Source organism: Monodelphis domestica, chromosome X (genome assembly GCF_027887165.1).
Source record: "Monodelphis domestica isolate mMonDom1 chromosome X, mMonDom1.pri, whole genome shotgun sequence".
In the NCBI taxonomy this organism is placed as follows: Eukaryota; Metazoa; Chordata; class Mammalia; order Didelphimorphia; family Didelphidae; genus Monodelphis; species Monodelphis domestica.
Window position 1 is genome coordinate 51,588,727 of NC_077235.1, and position 21,004 is coordinate 51,609,730.

Consider the following 21,004-nt stretch of genomic DNA (forward strand, 5'->3'; position numbering starts at 1 on the left):
AATGGTGAGGATGGATTTGACAAAATTATAAGAGTAAAAAAAAATGTTGTGGTTGCTGTTTATAGAATTTAACCCATAAGTTGCAAGACTGTTAGCTCCAATAGCGTTATTATGGAAAGATAAAGATAAGAGAGAGAAATATAGAAAGGGGGCAAAGAATTACCTAGACTATCAACCTAGTCCAAATCTCAGCTTTAGAACTCCCCTTCCTGCTGGGTCTCTTTATATGCTGTTCCCTTCACCCACTAGCTCTCCTATATCACCCCCCAGGAACCAATCATAATTCTTCAATTTGCCTGACACCACCTGGGGGGCAATACCTGTGAGATAAATTCCCTGGTTGCTGATTGACCCCAATTCAAAACAAATGGAGGGGAAGTCTAAATCTCTGATCAAATCAAAATACAAATTCCCTCCTCACACAATGATTAACCTAGGACAATGATGGTGAACCTTTTAGAGATGGAGTGCCAGGTTCTGCTCCCACCCCCCAAACTGAGTGCCATGCTCCCCCACCCATGATGGGTATGTGCCCCCCCTTCCTTACCCCACACAGGGGAGGGAGGAAGCACTCGATTGGGCTGCTGGATGGAGGGGTGGGTAAAGCAAGGGATATCCTCAGTAAGTATAGAGAGGGGGAGGGGAGTGGTCTGAGTGCCCCACTTCCCTGAAGCTCTGCCATTTGTGAGCTGCCAGTCTTACCCCCTGTGTACTCCCTTTGGGCTGCTGGACAGAGAGGCAGGTACTGTGAAGAAATGTCAGGCATGGTGGAGAGGGGGAAGGGAGCAGTTCCATCTGAGTCCTTCTGCCTTTCTACGTAACAAACTCTGGAGGGTGGTCAAGTGCTCACAGAGAACACTCTGCATACCATCTTTGGTACTTGTGTCATAGGTTTGCCATCACTGACTTGGGAAATTCCTGCATTGATGCTGCATCTTTTAAATCTCCCTAATAGAGCTTGTCACCCAAGACCATCTTTTTGTTAAATGTTTTCCACTTGGAGTGCTGTTCTTTATGACCACTTAAAAATCATTTCTCTTGTTTTTCTCATTTTACCTCCTTTAGTATTTTCTGGCTGAAGTTATAATCTAAGAAACAATTCCATCATCATTGTTGTCAGAGTCCCTGTACTGGGAGTGATTAGTTTTTTTTTCCCTTTAAAATGCATACTTTTATTTGAATGGATCTTTAGTTAGTATACAGATAAAACTCTTCTCTCCTCCTAACTACTGGAATTGTTCTCATGGAACTTCTGGGGAAACTGTAAAAAATTTTCATTATCCTTTTATATTGGGGAGCAGAGAGGGAAAGGAGAGCACTGTCTTGGGTGTACTTTCTGTCTTACAATATTGTATTTTGGTTCTATGGCAGAAGAGTGGTAAGGGCTAGGCAGTGGGGTGGCATGCCTAAGGTCATAGCCAGGAAGTATCTGAGGCCAAATTTGAACCCAGAACCTCCTGTCTTGTCTCTCTATCCATTGAACCATCTAGCTGCTCCCCTAACAATGTTTTAAATGGAAAAAAACATTAAGGCAGAAGATCAGAAATTTTGATTTTGTTATCTTAGGACTACCTAATTGACATGTAATCAATACTATTACTCTCCCCATACTCTCCTCCCTTGTCTGGATTTAATTAGCTCCTTTCATAGGTCAGTGTAGTTTTTATTAAGGCAAGTAACTTTCTGGATAGAACACCAGACCTAGAATTGGGAGCACCTGGCCTCAAACACTTCGTAGCTGTGTGACATAGGCAAATCACTTAACTCTTTACCTATTGCCTTTCTTAAGAGTTGTTACTGAGTTAAGGAGTAAGGATTTTAAAAAAATACATCATATGAATTTTGGAACAAGTATTTTAAAAAATAAAAACCAAATGTACAGAATCTAAAAGACAGACTGTGGACAAATGTTTGCTTCCAACATACTTTTAGACTCATCACCTTCACCATTCCACTTATTAAATTCTGAAACAAGCACCAAAAAACCCCCACGTAAAGCCATTCCAATCTTATTTCTTTGTGTGGGGCAGGGATTTTCATGTCATTCTTTGACCAAGAAATAAAACATTAAATCCATTTAGAATCATTTGCAGTGGCCAGTGGAGATCTCGGATTTGTCTGCCCCTTGCAACTGGGTCACATCTATTGGAAAGTAGACAGAGAAAGCCTGGATGGGACCTTCAATCCAGAGGACTTGCTTTCAGGTGAGACCATGATCTTGATTCTTATGGCCCTGGAGGGCAGGGCTGTGATTTCCTTCTAGTATCCTGTTATCAATGCCTGGATACTTAGTGGTATCACTAGACAACATGGTATTGGTTTATAGATGCCAGTAACCTTGATTAGTTGAAGGTAGTTTCATGGATACAACATGATTCTATTATCTAAGAAAGATGGTTGTAAGAGAGCCCCTGGGCACCTGAACCTTTGATTCCCAGTGATGATAACCAGATTGTCAGGGAGCTCATAGCTCTTTGCCAGAGAAGACCCAGATATAGCAGTGATCATCTGTTCAAAGTCTAGAGCAGCGGGACACAGCATCTCCTAGACATCACAAACAATTCCTTTCTCCTCTGTAGAAGTGAAGCTGTAAGTTTTCTCAGGCGGGATCTCCATGAGGTATTCTGTGGAACCACAGCCTGAAATAGATGGAGGATGGCCCAGGGAAAGAAGTGTTTAACCTTCATAGATGGCCGCAGTGTGGGTTATACCACCATTACTGGAGTCCATCTAGAGGCATAGAGAGAGAGCACAGCATGCATGGCAACATGGCTGGGGCACTGAAGATCTCAAACATGATGCGTGGCATCTTAACTCTTTTATCTTGGGTATTGGGGTGGGGCTGGAAAGGGGTGGTGGCATAGTAGCAACTTCTCTGAACAAGGGTGTTGTGTCCTGCAGATCCAGCTTTGCAGATTCTAGAGCCATTGTCAACCAACAAGGGCAGCCATATCATTATTCCTGACCAGCTTTGAAGTGGTAAGTTTAAACCCTAATTCAAAGAAAAGATAGTACAACATTGAGGTGGGGTGGGGTAGGGATTGGCATAGCTCACACTGGAGGAGCTCACAGCTCAATTGACTTATTATTGTATTATTTTATAATTGACTGGTTTTCATCATAGTTGAAGTCTGCTGAGGTCAGTCAGGGAGCTGAAGAACTCAGAGCTTCAAAATGCTAGTGTAAACTCAACCATAGAACCATTCCCACTGAAAACCAAGTGCTAGTTTCTTTTCTGTTTTGAGTACTTTTTCATTTTTGATGCTAGTAACTTCATTTTCTTTAGTTTTGACTAGTATTTTGATTTTTGTAGTTTCTGTTTTGCTATTTAACTGAGGTTTGAAATCTCTTGGTTTTCAAATTTTTGCATGTTTTATTGATCAAAGTGTTTAGAGATCTGAATTTTCCCGAGGACTGCTTTGGCTACAAAGTCTCACATAAGCCACCTCCAAAATAACATGAATCATTTTGTGCCTTCAGTTCATCTCTCTGTTGGGAGCATGTTTCGTTCTGGGTCTTCTGGAATCCTGGTTGCTCATTACATACATTGATCAGAGTTCTTAAGTCTTTCAAAGTTGTTTGTCCTTACAGTGTTTCTTATTGCACAAATTGTTCTGGTTCTGTTCACTTCACTCTGTATCAGTCATTACAAGTTTCTCTGAAACTTCTTTTTGTCATTGCTTTTGGCACAATAGTGTTCCATTATATTCATATGCTATATTTCAGCCATTCCCTAATTGGTGAATACTCCCATAGTTTCTAGTTCCTTATCATCCCTCCACACTCCAAGCTGATAGAAATGTTTTTATACATATGAGTCATTTTCATTGTTATTTGATCTTTTTAGAGTTTGGCCTCATAGTGGTATCTGAGTCAAAGGTTTTGTACAGTTTAGTTACTTTTGGTTAAAGTTCCAAATTTCTTTCCAGATTACACAAAGGAATTGTTTTTCACTGGCAGTGCATTAATGTACTATGTTCTCCCACCCTCAGTCCAACATTTGTAATTTTCCTTTTTTCATTAATTTTGCCAGTCTAATAAGTACAAGGTAGAACCTTAGAGCTGCCTTAATTTATTTACATTTCTCTAATTATTAGTTATTGGAGTGTTTTTTCATATGGCTGTTTATAGCTTGGATTCTTCCTCTGAAAAGGACTTAATAAATTCCTTTTATTTGTGTAATTAGAATCTGTTACTCTAAAAACTACAATTACCAGCACCCATTCTCTTCATGTTCTGTTCTGATGTGGGGAGGATATAAATTTGGTGTAGAGCCCTGCCTCTCACTCTTATCTTCCAGTTGGGGCTTTGATGGAGTGGGCTTTCTTAAAATTCATTTATTTATCTTTGCATTTTTTTATTCATTTATTTATTTGTTTGTTTATTTAAGGCCCTTATTTTCTGTCTTGGAATCAATACTGTGTATTGGTTCCAAGGCAGAAGAGTGGTAAGGGCTAGGCAATGGGGGTTAAGTGACTTACCCAGGGTCACACAGCTGGGACCTGTCTGAGGCCAGATTTGAACCTAGGACCTCCCATCTCTAGGCCTGGGTCTCAATCCACTGAATTACCCAGCTGCCCCCTGGAGTGGGCTTTTTAAACAGGCAAGGAAAACTTAGTCACGTGATCTTAATTTTGTTAAATAATTGGATTTTTTAACTTCTATTTCCTTTTTATTCCTTCTACTTCAAGTGATTATTAATAAATTTTATAAAATTAATACTTGGAGCTGTTGGATATTTAAATCCTACATATCTGTCAATTGAGGAATGGCTCTTATGTATATAAATTTATATATCTTGAAAATGAGGCCTTTGTTAAAGAAATTTCTTGCAAAGATTTTTTTTCTTTCTCAGTTACCTTCTAATTTTAGTTACATTGATTTCATATTTACAAATCTCTTTAATTTTACATACTCAACATTGTCTAGTTTATCTTTTATAATCCTCTCTACCCTTTGTTTGGTCATGAGCTCTGTTAAAATTAATTGTGGTTGAGACTGATAATATATTAGGTAGTCACCTGGGATTTAATTTCTAAATCCCAAAATGAATTACTAAAGTAAGTGGAATTTATGGTAGTTTATTTATAATATTTACAATAGAAAGAAGATATTAAGGAATGAGAGAGAGAAAGAAAACTCTGGCTGCTTCTTATACCAGTTAGAATTTCTAAGCCCCAGCTAGGGGAAGAGAATCTCAAGAAGATGGGCAGGGTCACTAAGTCAGCCTTTCACTCACCAACGATGAACATCTAAATGAAAAGCAGTCTGAGGTCTCCTTCACAAGTTCCTCCAGTTCCTTCAGTCCAACTCCATCTGAATGTCTGAATCCGAATGTCCATCTTCCCTTCAGCTCCAAGTGACTAATCCTTCACTCCAAGCCCGGGTGATTGACTGTCCTCTTCAGTCTTTTTTTCCTCTATTTAAAGACCTTTTTCTCTTGTGTCACCTCCTCTAAATTTTAACATCTACCAGTCACAACAGATGCTTTTCTACAGGACTGCCCATTCTTTAGTTCTCTCCTTTGGTTAGATTTTCTTTAGGGACTGTCCATTCTTTAGTTCTCACCTTCTTTGGATAGATTTTCTTTTTGAGTTACTTAACACCTCTTTTGTTAAGTTCACCTTTTGTAGCCACTTTAACACCTTTTTGTGGATAAAGTCTAAAAATAGATTGTAGCTTACAATTCTAGCTTCACTATAAAGAAAGAGCTAAGTACACAGCTCTTGTCCATAGGTCTTAAAGTTAATTTCTTCCTTGTTCCTGTAATTTAATCACAACATCATCCTTTATTGCTATTTTGAGTTCATATCTCTTCTAAGTATACATGACCTTGCTCTCTCCTGGTTCTCTTTTTAATTGTCTGACCACTCTTCCTCAGTCACCTTTGCAAGGTCTTCACCCACAACAACCCTGCTAACCATGGTTATTTCTCAAAGCTTCAGTCCCATGCCTTTATTTCTTCCTCTGTAATCAAATTCTTAAATCAATTCTTAACCTTAACCTTTCTGCTTAGCTCCATTTTCCTATCTCCAACTGTCTATTGAACATCTTGAACTGATGTCCATCGCCATCCTAGTGTGTGGTATACTTCCCCTCATGGTGTGTCTGCCTGCCACCCTTATATGTTGCTGTAGTACATACCATCTATTATTTTTTTCAATAATACTGGGAATGCCATGTTGCTATGTGTTTGCATACAGTTTTTGCTATAGATTTCTGCCATGTGCTTCCCTGTGTACTATTTTTTTATGTGTATATACCGTGTTTTGTTCTTACTTTACTGACCTGGCTACTCCACCCCTGCAGTGAATTTTGTGAGGTATAAAGATTAAAATTAATATACAATAACTAAATAGTATATTTTATAAAGTTTTATTAATAATAACTAAAGCAAAAGAACTTCCTGAACTCAGCCCAGTCACAGGTCAAAGGGAGGTAGAGGGAGGACTTACAGCCACTTAAATACAATTACACAAAACGTGAGAATACAGGAAAGGGAAAAGGATTTTAGGTAAAACAGAAAAGAATTTCAGTTTTTTTTTTGAGGTTCAAGAATTTCTAACTATACATTCTCCCTGATGATCATTTGGGAGACTTGTCTCCCCAATTGATCATTTAACATAATCAACTTTTAAATTCCAATAATTTGGGAATAAAAGGGAAAAAGAACAAGCCAATGATTGCTAAGTTGACAAAAAAAGTCAATTTGGGGGCAGTCCCCTTTGACATAGGAGTATACATTCAAAACAAAAGCATTTCAACCCCCCCATGGTTCAATTCACATCCCAAAGTTCGTTCTGGATCTTATGGTGCAACATGTGGTTTCTGCAGCATCTTCACGGTGCCTTCTGGATTCTGGGAGGTAGCAGATTTCTTATCCTAAAATTGCTCAAATTTAAATCAAAGTTCAAACAATAACATAGACTCTCCTCAGGTGAATATTAATAAATTCCCCTTTGAGGAGGATAGAGGGATATACATAGGAATCACACAGGGATGAATTATGAGGTATCAATCAGTTTGAAAAAGAAAATCCAAGGTATCAAAACAAATCCAAACAAAAAAGAAAAAATAACTTGTGGATAAAATATAAAATATCAAAGTCTTATGTCTAAAAATCTAAGTAAAGGAAAAACAAATCTATAACAGGTCCTTGAATCAGAACCCAATTAAAATTATTTAAGCAATTATGCATTTACCCAATCAGTAGCCAGGACTACAGAAAGTTTGTCCTACCATGAGAGACAGAAAAGGGACTAGATTTATGGGAGCCAGCTAGGAGCCAAATTTGAGGTATTTGGTAGAATGGGACAAGGAAGACCTACCTTTGACCTATGTCAAAACAGCTGCAACCTTGAACCCCAAACAAGTTCAAGTCTTCTTGTCTTGGTTTAAAGTTACATCAGTCCCACTGGGATCTGTTCTCTTTGACCTTGTGTTCCATAGGCACTTGCAGGTGCTCTGTGCTTCTTCAGCACTGTACAGTGGCTCTTTTTGTATTCCCTTCTTCTGGAATCAGACAGAATCATTAAACAAAGTCCCATAATTTTTTTTTTGCCATCAAGAAACTTACATTTTATTGGGGGAAACAACATGCCTATCAAAAAGTATATGTAGAACACACATATATAGGTTTACATACATATATATCCATTACATACAAAATAAATACAAAGTGATTTTAGGGAGCAGAGTCAAGCTAGGTGGAGGGAGACACTAGCAACTGGGATGATCAGGAAATCCTTCCAGGGGAATCCCCCAGATGGAAAACAAAACGTTTCACCATTTTTAAAAACTAATCAATCAGCAATGATTTATTAAGCACCTACTGTGTGCCAGACACAGTGTGCAGTGCTGGTGAAACAAATGTGCAAAGAATGGAATGAATCCTACCCTTGAAGAGCTTAAGTTAGAGCTTCACAATTCCCTGAGCTCACTGCTAATTATTCTTTTCTCTGACCTCTTTTTTGTTGGTTGGTTGATTGGTCTGTGTCTAACTTAGTCATTTCCCTTTTTCTGATCACCCCACATCCACCCTTCTTTCCTTTACTGCTATAGTAATCTTTCTTTTTTTTTTTAGTTTTTAAACATTATTTTATTTGGTCATTTTCATACATTATTCATAGGAAACAGAGATCATTTTCTTTTCCAACCCCTCCCCCCCCCCCCCCCCCCACCACCACACCTCCCCTAGCTGATGAGCGATTCCACTGGGTATCACATGTGTCCTTGTTCCAAACCATTTCCTTGTTGTTGGTATTTGCATTAGGGTATTCATTTAGCATCTCTCCTCAATCATATCCTCTCAACCCCTGTAGTCAAGCAGTTGCCTTTCCTCGGTGTTTTTACTCCCACAGTTTGTCCTCTGCTTAAGGATAGTGTTTTTTCTCATAAATCCCTGCAGATTGTTCAGGGACATTGCATTGCCATTAATGGAGAAGTCCATTACGTTTGATTGTACCACAGTGTCCCAGTCTCTGTGTACAATGTTCTCCTCCTTTCACTCTGCATCACTTCCTGGAGGTTGTTCCAGTCTCCATGGAATTCCTCCACTTTATTATTCCTTTTAGCACAATAGTATTTCATCACCAACATATACCACAATTTGTTCAGCCATTTCCTAATTAAAGGGCTTCCCCTTATTTTCCAATTTTTGGCCACCACAAAGAGCGCAGGTATGAATATTCTTGTACAATTCTTTTTTCCTTATCTCTTTGGGGTACAAACCCAGCAGTGCTATGGCTGGATCAAAGGGCAGACAGTCTTTTAGCGCCCTTTGGGCATAGTTCCAAATTGCCCTCCAGAATGATTGGATCAATTCACAACTCCACCAGCAATAAATTAATTGCCCGACTTTGCCACATCCCCTCTAGCATTCATTACTTTCTGTAGCTGTCATGTTAGCCAATCTGCTAGGTGTGAGATGATACCTCAGAGTTGGTTTGATTTGCATCTCTCTGATTATGAGAGATTTAGAACACTTTTTCATGTGCTTATTAATAGTTTTGATTTCTTTGGCTGAAAACTGCCTATTCATGTCCCTTGGCTCATTTTTCAATTGGAGAATGGCTTGATTTTTTGTACAATTGGTTTAACTCTTTATAAATTTGAGTAATTAGACCTTTGCCAGAGGTTTTTGTTATATTGTTTTCCAATTTGTTGCTTCCCTTCTAATTTTAGTTACATTGGTTTTGTTTGTACAAAAACATTTTAATTTGATGTAGTCAAAATTATTTATTTTACATTTTGTGACTCTAAGTCTTGTTTGGTTTTAAAATCTTTCCCTTCCCAAAGGTCTGACATGTATACTATTCTGTGTTCACCTAATTTACTTATAGTTTCCTTCTTTATATTCAAGTCATTCACCCATTATGAGTTTATCTTGCTGTAGGGTGTGAGGTGTTGATTCAAACCTAATCTCTCCCACACTGTCTTCCAATTTTCCCAGCAGTTTTTATCATATAGTGGATTTTTGTCCCAAAACCTGGGGTCTTTGGGTCTGTCATAAACTGTCTTGCTGAGGTCATTTATGCCAAGTCTATTCCACTGATGCTCCTTTCTGTCTCTTAGCCAGTACCAAATTGTTTTGATGACCACTGCTTTGTAATATAGTTTGAGATCTGGGACTGCAAGGCCACCTTCCTTTGCATTTTTTTTCATTATTTCCCTGGATATCCTTGATCCTTTGTTCTTCCAAATGAACTTTGTTATGTTTTTCTCTAATTCAGTAAAAAAAGTTTTTTGGAAGTTCAATGGGTATGGCATTAAATAGATAGATAAGTTTGGGCAGGATGGTCATTTTTATTATGTTAGCTCATCCCACCCATGAGCAATCAATGTTTTTCCAATTGTTTAGATCTAGTTTTAATTGTGTGGAGAGTGTTTTGTAGTTGTGTTCATATAGTTTCTGTGTTTGTCTCGGCAGATAGATTCCTAAGTATTTTATATTGTCTCGGGTGACTTTAAATGGAATTTCTCTTTCTAATTCTTGCTGCTGAACTGGATTGGAGATATATAGAAATGCTGATGACTTATGTGGGTTTATTTTGTATCCTGAAACTTTGCTAAAGTTGTTGATTATTTCGACTAGCTTTTTGGTTGATTCTCTAGGATTCTTTAAGTATACCATCATATTGTCCGCAAAGAGTGACAGCTTGGTCTCCTCATTGCCAATTTTAATACCTTCAATTTCTTTTTCTTCTCTAATTGTTACTGCTAGTGTTTCTAGTATAATATTAAATAATAAAGGTGATAATGGGCATCCTTGTTTCACTCCTGATCTTATTGGGAAGGCTTCTAACTCATCCCCATTGTAGATGATGTTTGCTGATGGTTTAAGATATATACTGTTTATTATATTATTATTTGTTATAGAAGAAAAGGCCCTTCTATTCCTATACTATCTAGTGTTTTCAAAAGGAATGGGTGTTGTATTTTATCAAAGGCTTTTTCTGCATCTATTGAGATAATCATGTGATTTTTGTTGGTTTGCTTGTTAATGTGGTCAATTATGTGAATGGTTTTCCTAATATTGAACCATCCTTGCATTCCTGGTGTGAATCCTGCCTGGTCATAGTGGATAACCCTTGTGATGACTTGCTGGAGTCTTTTTGCTAGTATCCTATTTAAGATTTTTGCATCTATATTCATTAGGGAGATTGGCCTATAGTTTTCTTTCTCTGTTTTTAACCTGCCTGGCTCTGGGATCAGTACCATATTGTGTCGTAAAAAGAATTTGGTAGAACCCCTTCTTGGCTTATTCTGTCAAATGGTTTGTATAATATTGGGATTAGTTGTTCTTTGAATGTTTGATAGAATTCATTTGTGAATCCATCTGGAGCTGGGGATTTTTTCGGGGAGTTCTTTGATGACTTGTTCAATTTCTTTTTCTGATATGGGGTTGTTTAGGTAATTTATTTCTTTTTCTTTTAGTCTAGGCAATTTATATTTTTGTAAGAATTCATCCATATAACCTAGATTGCCATATTTGTTGCTATAAAGTTGGGCATAGTAGTTTTTAATGATTGCCTTAATTTCCTCTTCATTAGAGGTAACTTCTCCCTTTTCATCTTGGATACTGTCAATTTGTTTTTTTTCTTTACTTTTTAAAAATAGACTGACTAGTACTTTATTTTATTTGTTTTTTCAAAGTACCAACTTTTAGTTTTATTTATTAAATCAATAGTTCTTTGACTTTCAATTTTATTGATTTCTCCTTTGATTTTTAGGATTTCTAATTTAGTCTTCATCTGAGGATTTTTAATTTGTTCACTTTCTAGCCCAATTCATTGACTTCTGCCCTTCTTAATTTGTTTATACATGAACTCAAGGATATAAATTTCCCCCTGAGTACTGTTTTGGCTGCATCCCATAGGTTTAGAAAGGATGTCTCATCATTGTAATTTTCTTTAATGAAGTTATTAATTGTTTTTATGAATTGTTCTTTAGCCAGTTTTGGAGAATCATATTGTTTAATTTCCAATTAATTTTTGATTTATCTCTCCATGTACTCTTACTAATTATTATTTTCATTGCATTGTGGTCTGAGAAGGTTGTATTTATTATTTCTGCCCTTTTGTACTTGTTTGCAATATTTGTGTGCCCTAATACATGGACAATTTTTGTGAATGTACCATGTGCTGCTGAAAAGAAGGTGTATTCCTTTTTGTCCCTGTTTATTTTTCTCCACATGTCTACTAATTTTTCTAAGATTTCATTCACTTCTTTCACCTATTTCCTATATGTTTTTTTGGTTTGATTTATCTAGTTTGGATAGAGGAAGGTTCAGGTCTCTCACTAGTATAGTTTTTCTATCTATTTTATCCTTGAGCTGCACTAGTTTCTCCTTTAGACATTTGGATGCTATGCCATTTGGTGCATACATATTGAGTACAGATATTTCCTCATTGTCTATACTACCTTTTATCAGGATGTAATTACATTCCCTATCTCTTTTAACTAGATCTATTTTTACTTTGGCTTTGTCAGATATCATGATTGCAACTCCTGCCTTCTTTTTTATCAGTTGATGCCCAATAGATTTGGCTCCACCCTCTTACTTTCACCCTATGCGTATCTACCTTCCTCATGTGTGTTTCTTGTAGACAGCATATGGAAGGTTTTGGATTCTAATCCACTCTATTCGCTTGCTTTTTATGGGTGAGTTCATTCCATTCACATTCAGAGTTATGATTACTAGCTGTGTATTTCCCAGCATTTAGATTTCTACTCCTGGTCCTGCCTTTTCTTCTTTCACTATTTTCTTCTACACCAGTGTTTGTTTATAATCAATCCCCCTAGTTCCCACCCTTATTTTACTTCCCTTTCTACCCCCCTTCTTATTCCCCCCCTTATTTTCCCCTGTAGTCTTTTTAACCCCCCCCCCTTTCCCTTATATTGCTTCCTTCCCCACCAGTTTGTTTTTTACCCTTCTACTCCCCTATAGGGCGCAAATCTATTCTCTCCCCCAATGGATTGGATTGTTCTTCCCTCTTTGGGTCAGTTTCAAATCACGTAAGAGTTGAGTATTTCTTATCTCCAACCTCTTTACCTTTCCAGTGTATCGATGTTCTCCCCCTTCCCGCCATGAGCTTCTTTGTGACATATAAATTTACCCCTATTTGTTTCTTTTCCCATTTCTTTTAGTATTAACCTCTTTTTTTTAGCTCTGGTTGTGTGTATATATATATATATATACACACACATGTGTTCAGAATGGCGAACAAATATAAAACAACGTGGATGCACCCAAGATCAAAACAGTGGCATCTCATTGACTACATCATTGTACGCCGGCAAGACATCCAGGATGTACAGATCACCAGAGCCATGAGAGGAGCTGAATGCTGGACAGACCACCTATTGGTTAGAGCGACTCTTCAAATGCTCATTGCGCCTTGCCATCCAAAATGTGCCCAGACAGTTTGCGCATTTTACAACGTGAGTCTTCTTAGAGATCCATCTTATTTGCAAACATTCCAGTCCTGCCTGGACAACAAGCTGTCTGCCAAGGGACCACTCACTGGAAGCTCAACCGAGAAATGGAACCAGTTCAGAGACGCAGTGAAGGAAACATCAAAGGCAGTCCTAGGCCCCAAACAACGCAACCACCAGGACTCGTTCGATGAGAACAACACTGCTATTGAAGACCTATTGAGCAAAAAGAACAAAGCCTTTATGGAGTGGCAAAATAACCCAAACTCTGCTCCTAAAAAGGACAGTTTCAAGTCTCTCCAAGCCACGGATCAGTGTGAGATCAGGAAGATGCAAGACCGATGGTAGGGGAAAAAAAGGCAGAAGAAATCCAGTGGTTTGCTGATATGAAAAACTACAAACAATTTTTCAGTGCCCTCAAGACTGTCTATGGGCCATTAAAACCCACCACCACTCCCTTGCTATCCTCTGATGGTGACATTCTCATAAAAGATAAAAAAGGCATCAACAACAGGTGGAAAGAACACTTCAGTCAGCTTCTCAAACGACCCTCTTTAGTCGACCAAAGCACCCTTGACCAGATCCCCCAAAACCGCTCCATTGAACAACTTGACGTCCCTCCTTCAATAGAGGAAGTCCAAAAAGCCATTAAACAAATGAGTGCAGGCAAGGCACCCAGTAAAGACAGGATCCCAACCGAGGTGTGTGAGGCCTTAAATGGAAAGGCGCTTCAGGCATTCCACATAGTGCTGACCAGCATATGGGAAGAGGAAGACATGCCCCCAGAACTCAGAGATGCCTCCATCGTAGCCCTATACAAGAACAAAGGCGCACGAGCAGCCTGTGACAACTACAGAGGCATCTCACTACTCTCCACTGCTGGAAAGATCCTCGCCCGTATTATACTCAACAGACTCCTGTCATCTGTTTCAGAGCAGAACCTGCCTGAATCACAATGTGGCTTCCAACCAGATCGCAGCACCATTGACATGGTCTTCACAGTGAGGCAAATGCAGGAAAAATGCCTTGAGAAGAACCTGAGTCTCTACATTGTCTTCATAGACCTGACAAAGGCGTTCGACACAGTGAATAGGGACGCATTGTGGGTGATCCTTAGCAAGCTCGGTAGCCCAGCAAAATTCGTCAAACTGATCCAGCTCTTTCATGTCGACATGACAGGGAAAGTCGTATCTGGTGGAGAGACTTCCAATCGCTTCAACATCTTCAATGGCATGAAATAAGGCTGTGTCCTCACTCCGGTACTATTCAACCTATCCTTCACCCAAGTATTACGACATGCTGTGATGGATCTAGACCTGGGCATCTACATCAAATACCGACTGGATGGCTCACTATTCGACCTTCGCCGCCTGACTGCAAAAACAAAGACAACAGAGAGACTCATCCTGGAAGCTCTCTTTGCAGATGACTGTGCTCTCATGGCCCACCAAGAAAATCATCTTCAAACCATTGTGGACAGGTTCTCCACTGCAACAAAACTGCTTGGCCTGACTATCAGCCTCAGCAAAACAGAGGTGCTGTTCCAATCTGCACCAGGGAGGCCAACGAACCAGCCGTGCATAACTATCGATGGCAAGCAGCTTTCTAACGTCAACACTTTCAAGTACCTGGGCAGCACCATCGCCAACGACGGGTCCCTAGACCACGAGATTAATGCCAGGATCCAAAAGGCCAGCCAGGCACTCGGGCAGCTGCGCTGCAAAGTCCTCCAGCACAGAGGTGTAAGCACTGCGACGAAGCTCAAAGTGTATAACGCAGTGGTCCTCAGCTTGCTCCTGTATGGTTGCGAGACATGGACACTGTACCAGAAGCACATGAAACGAAGCAATTCCACCAACGCTCCCTCCGGTCAATCATGAGGATCCAATGGCAGGACCGAATCACCAATCAGGAAGTCCTCAGCAGAGCCAACTCCACCAGCATCGAAGTCATGGTCCTCAAAACCCAGCTACAATGGTCTGGACACGTCATCTGCATGGACCCACAGAGAATACCAAGACAGGTATTCTATGGTGAACTGTCAGCTGGACTCAGGAAACAAGGTCGACCAAAGAAAAGATTCAAGGATCAGCTAAAGTCAAACTTAATGGGCTGGCATTACACCAAAGCAACTAGAACTCACTGCCTCTGTCAGAAGCAGCTGGCGAACCCACATTCACCATGCCGCCACCACCTTTGAAGATGAGCGATGTCGATGTCTTGCCGCTGCGCATGAAAGCCGACACCAGGCCACAATCGCACCTCCCATAACAACTGGCGTTCCATGCCCCATGTGCCACAAACTCTGTGCCTCAGCCTTTGGACTCCAAAGCCACATGAGGGTACACCGTAGATGAAACTGCACAAAGACAATAGTCATTCTCGATTACCGAGAGACTACCACTACTACTACACACATGTATATATATATATATATACACCTATTTATGTCTTTTCCTTTCATTCTATACTTTGTCACTATTCTCTCTAAGTGTAATTCTTCTAGCTGCCCAGGTGATAGCAACAGTTTTTAAGAGTTACCAATGACCTCTTTTCTTATAGGGTGTTAAAAGGGAATCACTTTAAAAGACTGATATATATTAATTTAAGGTCGCCAAGGAATCAGCAATGTAATTCCTAAATGAAACTTAGGTCAGCCGTCAATCTTTTATGGAGTTTAATTACAATAGGAGGAAGTAATTAGAGATAGAGAGAGAGAAAAGGGAGAGAAGGAAATAGGGCTTAAATACCCCTTCTGTTTAGGCTGGGCCAAAAGGCCCAAGCCCTTAGATAGCTGGGGCAAAGAAAAGAGATCAGTCCCTATTACTCACGTGACCAAAATGGAGAAACAGTCTCAGAGGCCCCCACCTTCAGCTTCCTTCAGAGCAAGCTTCTCAGAGCCCCACACGAACCACACAGACCAACTCCTCAACCACCCCTGGAGTCTTCAGACCCCCTATCTTTAAGGAAACCATCCAAGTTGCCTCCCCTCAGTCCTCACATCTACCAATCACTGTTCATCAATTTCCCTGTGCCAATGGAGGCTCTAGCTTAACCCAGGACCGCCCAGAGGTTTCTGGCTTTTGCACATGTCTGTTGAAGGTCATATTTTCAAATGATTAAATCTTTGCTCCTTTGCTACAGCCCTTTCTAAATCCTGTTAACCTGAGTAGGGTAGAGATTGGAATAATTAAATTTTGATCTAGGCTGCAGCCCTTACTCAATCCTGTTAGGACTGAATAGGTTGGAGATTGATTCAAGTATCTCCATTGTATCAATTCTAAAATCAATCAAGACTCAAAGAAATTCTGTTCTATGCTTAAGCATAGGTCAAAGTCCTTTCCATTGTTCAGCAAAAGGTTTCTGTCCTAAAGTAATCTTAAGAAGGGAAGAGAAGGAACCTCCCATGCCAATGGGGTTCCCATTCCAATAGACTATCAGTAAGAAATTTTCCAAGTATGAAATATCCCAATGGTGAAATTTCCAACATTTATAAGTCTAAGGAAATTTGAGGTTTACAAGGGATACATATCATTTTAACTTATTGAGTCACTTAAAAATTTTTTTTTGTTGTTTTGTTTTGTTTTCCCCCTCTTTTTTAATTACCTTTTGCTGATTATCTTGAGTTCTGTGCTTGGATATCAAATTTTCTGTTCAGATCTGGTCTTTTCTTAAAGAAAGCTTGGAATTCTTCTATTGTTGAATGATCATACTTTCCCCTGTAAGAATATAGTCAGTTTCGCTGGGTAGTTGATTCTTGGTTGTATATCTAGTTCCCTTGCATTCCAAAATATCATATCCCATGCCTTTCGGTCCTTCAGTGTGGATGCAGTCAGATCAATGTGTTTCCATGGTATCTGAATGGCTTCTTCTTGGCAGCTTGTAATATCCTTTCTTTGGTCTGATAGTTTTTGAATTTGGCTAAAACATTCCTGGGTGTTATCAGTTGGGGATTAAATACAGGAGGTGATCTGTGGATTCTTTCAATCTCCACTTTCCCCTCTTGTTCTAGGATATAGGGACAATTTTCCTGAATAATTTCCTGTAGTATTATGTCCAGGCTTTTTCTTTTGTCATGGTCTTCTGGTAGACCAATGATTCTTAAATTGTCTCTTCTCGAACAATTTTCTAAATCCTCTGTTTTGTGAATGAGATGCTTCATATTTTCCTCAATGTTTTCATTCTTTTCATTTTGTTTTATAGTTTCCTGCTGCCTTGTGAGGTCACTTAATTCCAGTTGTTGTATTCTGGTTCTGGATTTCATCCCTGGATTTTTGGTCATCCTTTTTCTTCTGGTCTGATTTTCTTTGAAAGTCGTCATCTTTCATCCTCTTTACCTCATCTTTCATCCTCTTTACCTCATCTTTCATCCTCTTTACCTCATCTTTCATCCTCTTTACCTCATCTTTCATCCTCTTTACCTCATCTTTCATCTCCTTTGCCTCATCTTTCATCTCCTTTGCCTTATTTTCCAGCTGGTTGATTTTGGCTTTTAGGACACTATTTTCTCGTTTTAGTTCAAGTGCCTCTGTTTCCAGATGACTTATCTTAATTTTTAAGTTCTTCTCCCAATTGTCTTCAGCCTCTCTTAATTGTGTTTTGAGTTCTTCCACAGCCTGTATCCAATTTGCTGGGATTTCTGATTTATTGTTTGCTGATCTCTCCCCCTCTGTTCTGTTTGCTGAGTAGAAGCTATCTATTGTAGTTTTTCTTCTTTCTGTTTGTTCAAATTCACCCCTTCTTTACTCCCTGTATTTGTCTGCTCTTGCTCCTCTCATTTTTTTAGTTTTGGGGGCTTCTGTCAGTCTCCCCTCTTGAAGCTTTAACTGGAGATCTCTCAGTGTAGTCACTGGTGGGGGGTTGTTGGGGTTTGAGCTTCCCTGTCCTCTGGAGGCTTTTGATTGGATTAATGGCCAGCAGTTAATAAGGATAGGTGTGGAGTCTGGGCTTCCCTGAGTTCTGAAGACTTTTGATGGGATTAAGTTTAGCTTAGTTGGGCTGGGTGTGCTCTGAGTCATAAATTTCCTGGAAGGCTGGAGCAAATATGGAGGATCTCCACAGCTCTGGCCAGACTGCCAGGCCTATGCTCCCTCTCTAGCTCCTTCTCCGTCGTCTGTGTTGGATGCTCTGAACTTGGCCAGCCCTACTCACAAAGTATGCCCTTCAGACCAGCACCTTTGCCCACCCAGAAGTTCCAGCTGCCTCTGGAATCTCAGCACTCTGGGTGGGAGGTGGGATGGGTCCTGGGGCCTTCTTTCTGTTTTCCCCTTAAACCCGAGTGTTCTCAGATTCAGGCTTTTTGGGGGACATACCTTTTGAATTATGTCCAGCAGGGGGGTTCCTTGGCTCTCTTTTGTTGTTAAGTTTGATTTTCAGTCCCCTGGGAGCATTCAGTTTGTGATCAGTTAGGAAGGATATTCAGAGGTCTGAACTTCTGCTCCTTCTAGGCCGCCATCTTGACTCTGCCTCCTCCCATAATTTTTTTATTTAATTTTATAGTATTTTATTTGATCATTTCCATGCATTTTTCATTAAAGACAAAGATCATTTTCTTTTCCTCCCTCCCACCCCCCGTGGCCGACGTGTGATTCCACTGGTATCATATGTGTTCTTGACTTGAACCCATTGCCATGTTGTTAGTATTTGCATCAGAGTGTTCGCTCAGAGTCTTTCCTCTGTCATGTCCCCTCAGTCATTGTAGTCAGGCAGTTGCTTTTCCTCGGTGTTTCTATTCCCTCAGTTTGTCCTCTGCTTTTGGATAGTGTTTTTTTCTCCTTGATCCCTGCAGATTGTGCAGGGACATTACACCACCACTAATGGAGAAGTCCATTACGTTCGATGATACCACAGTGTGTTTGTCTCTGTGTACAATGTTCTCCTGGTTCTGCTCCTCTCGCTCTGCATCACTTCCTGGAGGTTGTTCCAGTTCACATGGAAATCCTCCACTTTATTATTCCTTTGAGCACAATAGTATTCCATCACCAACATATACCACAATTTGTTCAGCCATTCCCCAATTGATGGGCATCCCCTCATTTTCCAATTTTTGGCCACCACAAAGAGCGCAGCTATGAATATTTTTGTACAAGTCTTTTTGTCCTTTATCTCTTTGCCTCCCATAATTTTTTAAACAATCAATGCCATCATTTTTATAGTCTGAAGCTTTTTGAGTATGCATCAATATTAGAACAAATGTATTTTAAACTTATTACTGCAAAATCAAAATAAAAGTTAATGAAAAATCTCAATACTGTTGATATATGCTTCAGATACAAAAAGGAGAGAAAAAATAAAAACTCAAATGCTGTATTGCACATGCAAAGAAAAACACTAATCAAAAAGTTTTCCAAATCAAAAATATATAGCTTACAATCAGTGACTCACTTAGCCAAGGAGATGTAGAATACAAAGGTTTCTCACCAAAAAAATGAGATCCATTTCCTTTTTAACTTGACCATGACCCACTGTGTGAGTGCAAATGATTTTCAGAGTAAAACAATACAGTAGTACAGTAGATAATGCACATTCAAAGAAGTATCAAAGTCCCCAACATTTACAATAGCTCAGTTAATGATAATAGCAAACAAACCTGCGATTGTATTTCATATGAGTTGCTGAGTGACATTTTAAAAACCTATGAATTGATATTTGTCACAATTTTTGTAGATGTGGTAAATCTTTCAACCGTGGCAAATTTTGGAGAGCCATCATGTGATCCCTGTTGTCTGACAGAGTCACAGTCTGGGGAAATGGAGACTGCAAAGCATCCCCCAGAAAATAAGGCACCCACTGAATCTCCTTCTGTGTGACTTCTCCCTGTCTATCTTCCCTTACTAATGGAATTTATGACTATTGTTCTCTCCCTAATACAGTAGAAATAATATGAGAGCAAATACTTTTAGGGTTAACACACATATATCCCACCTTATTCCCCCCGATTATTACCCCAAAAGGTTACATTCACAGAATTAAAACAAGATTATTACCTATTACCCCACTCCTTCCCTCTCCACAGAGTTACATTCACTCCCATTACAAGCCAGGCAAACCAAGAACATCAATCATCTTCAAGACCAGGTCTATAGGACAAGCTTCACCAAATCTATCTGTGGACAGAAAGCAAGCAACACTGCCAGCTGCTTTAAAATAACAAGAAAAATAGAACTTGTAAATTGAGGAAAACCCCAAATCTCATCTGTCATTAAATTATCCTCTTCCCGTGTACCCAGCTACGAAATGTTTTGTTACCCATCTCCTAAGTAATTGTGATTGGTTGTGAAATCTGACCAAAAGTAACAATGATTCTCCTAATTGGTCATCCTTTAGGTCAAGAGGAACTAACCTCCAAATCACTCTATCCCTTTCATTTATCTCCATCTCTGTTGTAGCAATGTTTCTTGACTATCTCCTTGGGCTTTGTGTCTGTTGTTAGGTTTTGTGCAAACATGTATGTTGAGAAATGATTGTGTGCCAAGAGTATGTACTCACTGAACCTATAAAATAAACCAATCCCTGTGCTATGGCAGAGCACTGTGTGATGCCTGACACAGGATTGAGCATGCAGTGCCTCTCATTCATTGTTCAACTGAATCATCCCACTTAGCCAAAAGGTCCCTCTCCTTTGAGAGACCACTGGCTTGGCTCTCAAAGGCAAATATATTTTTTTAAAAAGTAAAACTTATTTGGATCCAGAACATCACCAAGAAATCTAGATTGTTATGGTGGAAGTAAATTAAACTGATGAGTTCAATTATTATGCATGTATAGAAGTTCTTTTTGACTTTCTGCTTTATATAAATTTTTTTACCTTTAATACAACATTCTTTATAATATATATAAATATTAAAAAATGATCCATTCAGAAACCACTAGTTAATTAAAATTATTTATGAAGACCCCTTCATTTAAATTCTTAGCTCATTAAGTTCTCCAAACGTTGCATATAATTTGACCAGTTTTGTTGAAGTCCATCCATCATCATCTATTAGACAAGAGTTTGGTCAAAATGTTCATGGGCTTATACAACAATATTTTTTTCTTCAGCAAAGGTAAACGTACAAATTAAAGA

General features: G+C 39.2%; 1 protein-coding gene across 1 annotated transcript in view; it reads left to right on the forward strand.

Moving 5' to 3' along the window:
- FRMD7 (FERM domain containing 7) overlaps positions 1-21,004 on the forward strand; it is a 73,923-nt gene that overhangs the window by 12,253 nt on the left and 40,666 nt on the right. The window contains exon 3 of the mRNA XM_056809849.1: positions 2,923-2,979. Coding sequence (XP_056665827.1) covers positions 2,923-2,979 — 57 coding nt within the window. The remainder of the gene's footprint in view (positions 1-2,922; positions 2,980-21,004) is intronic.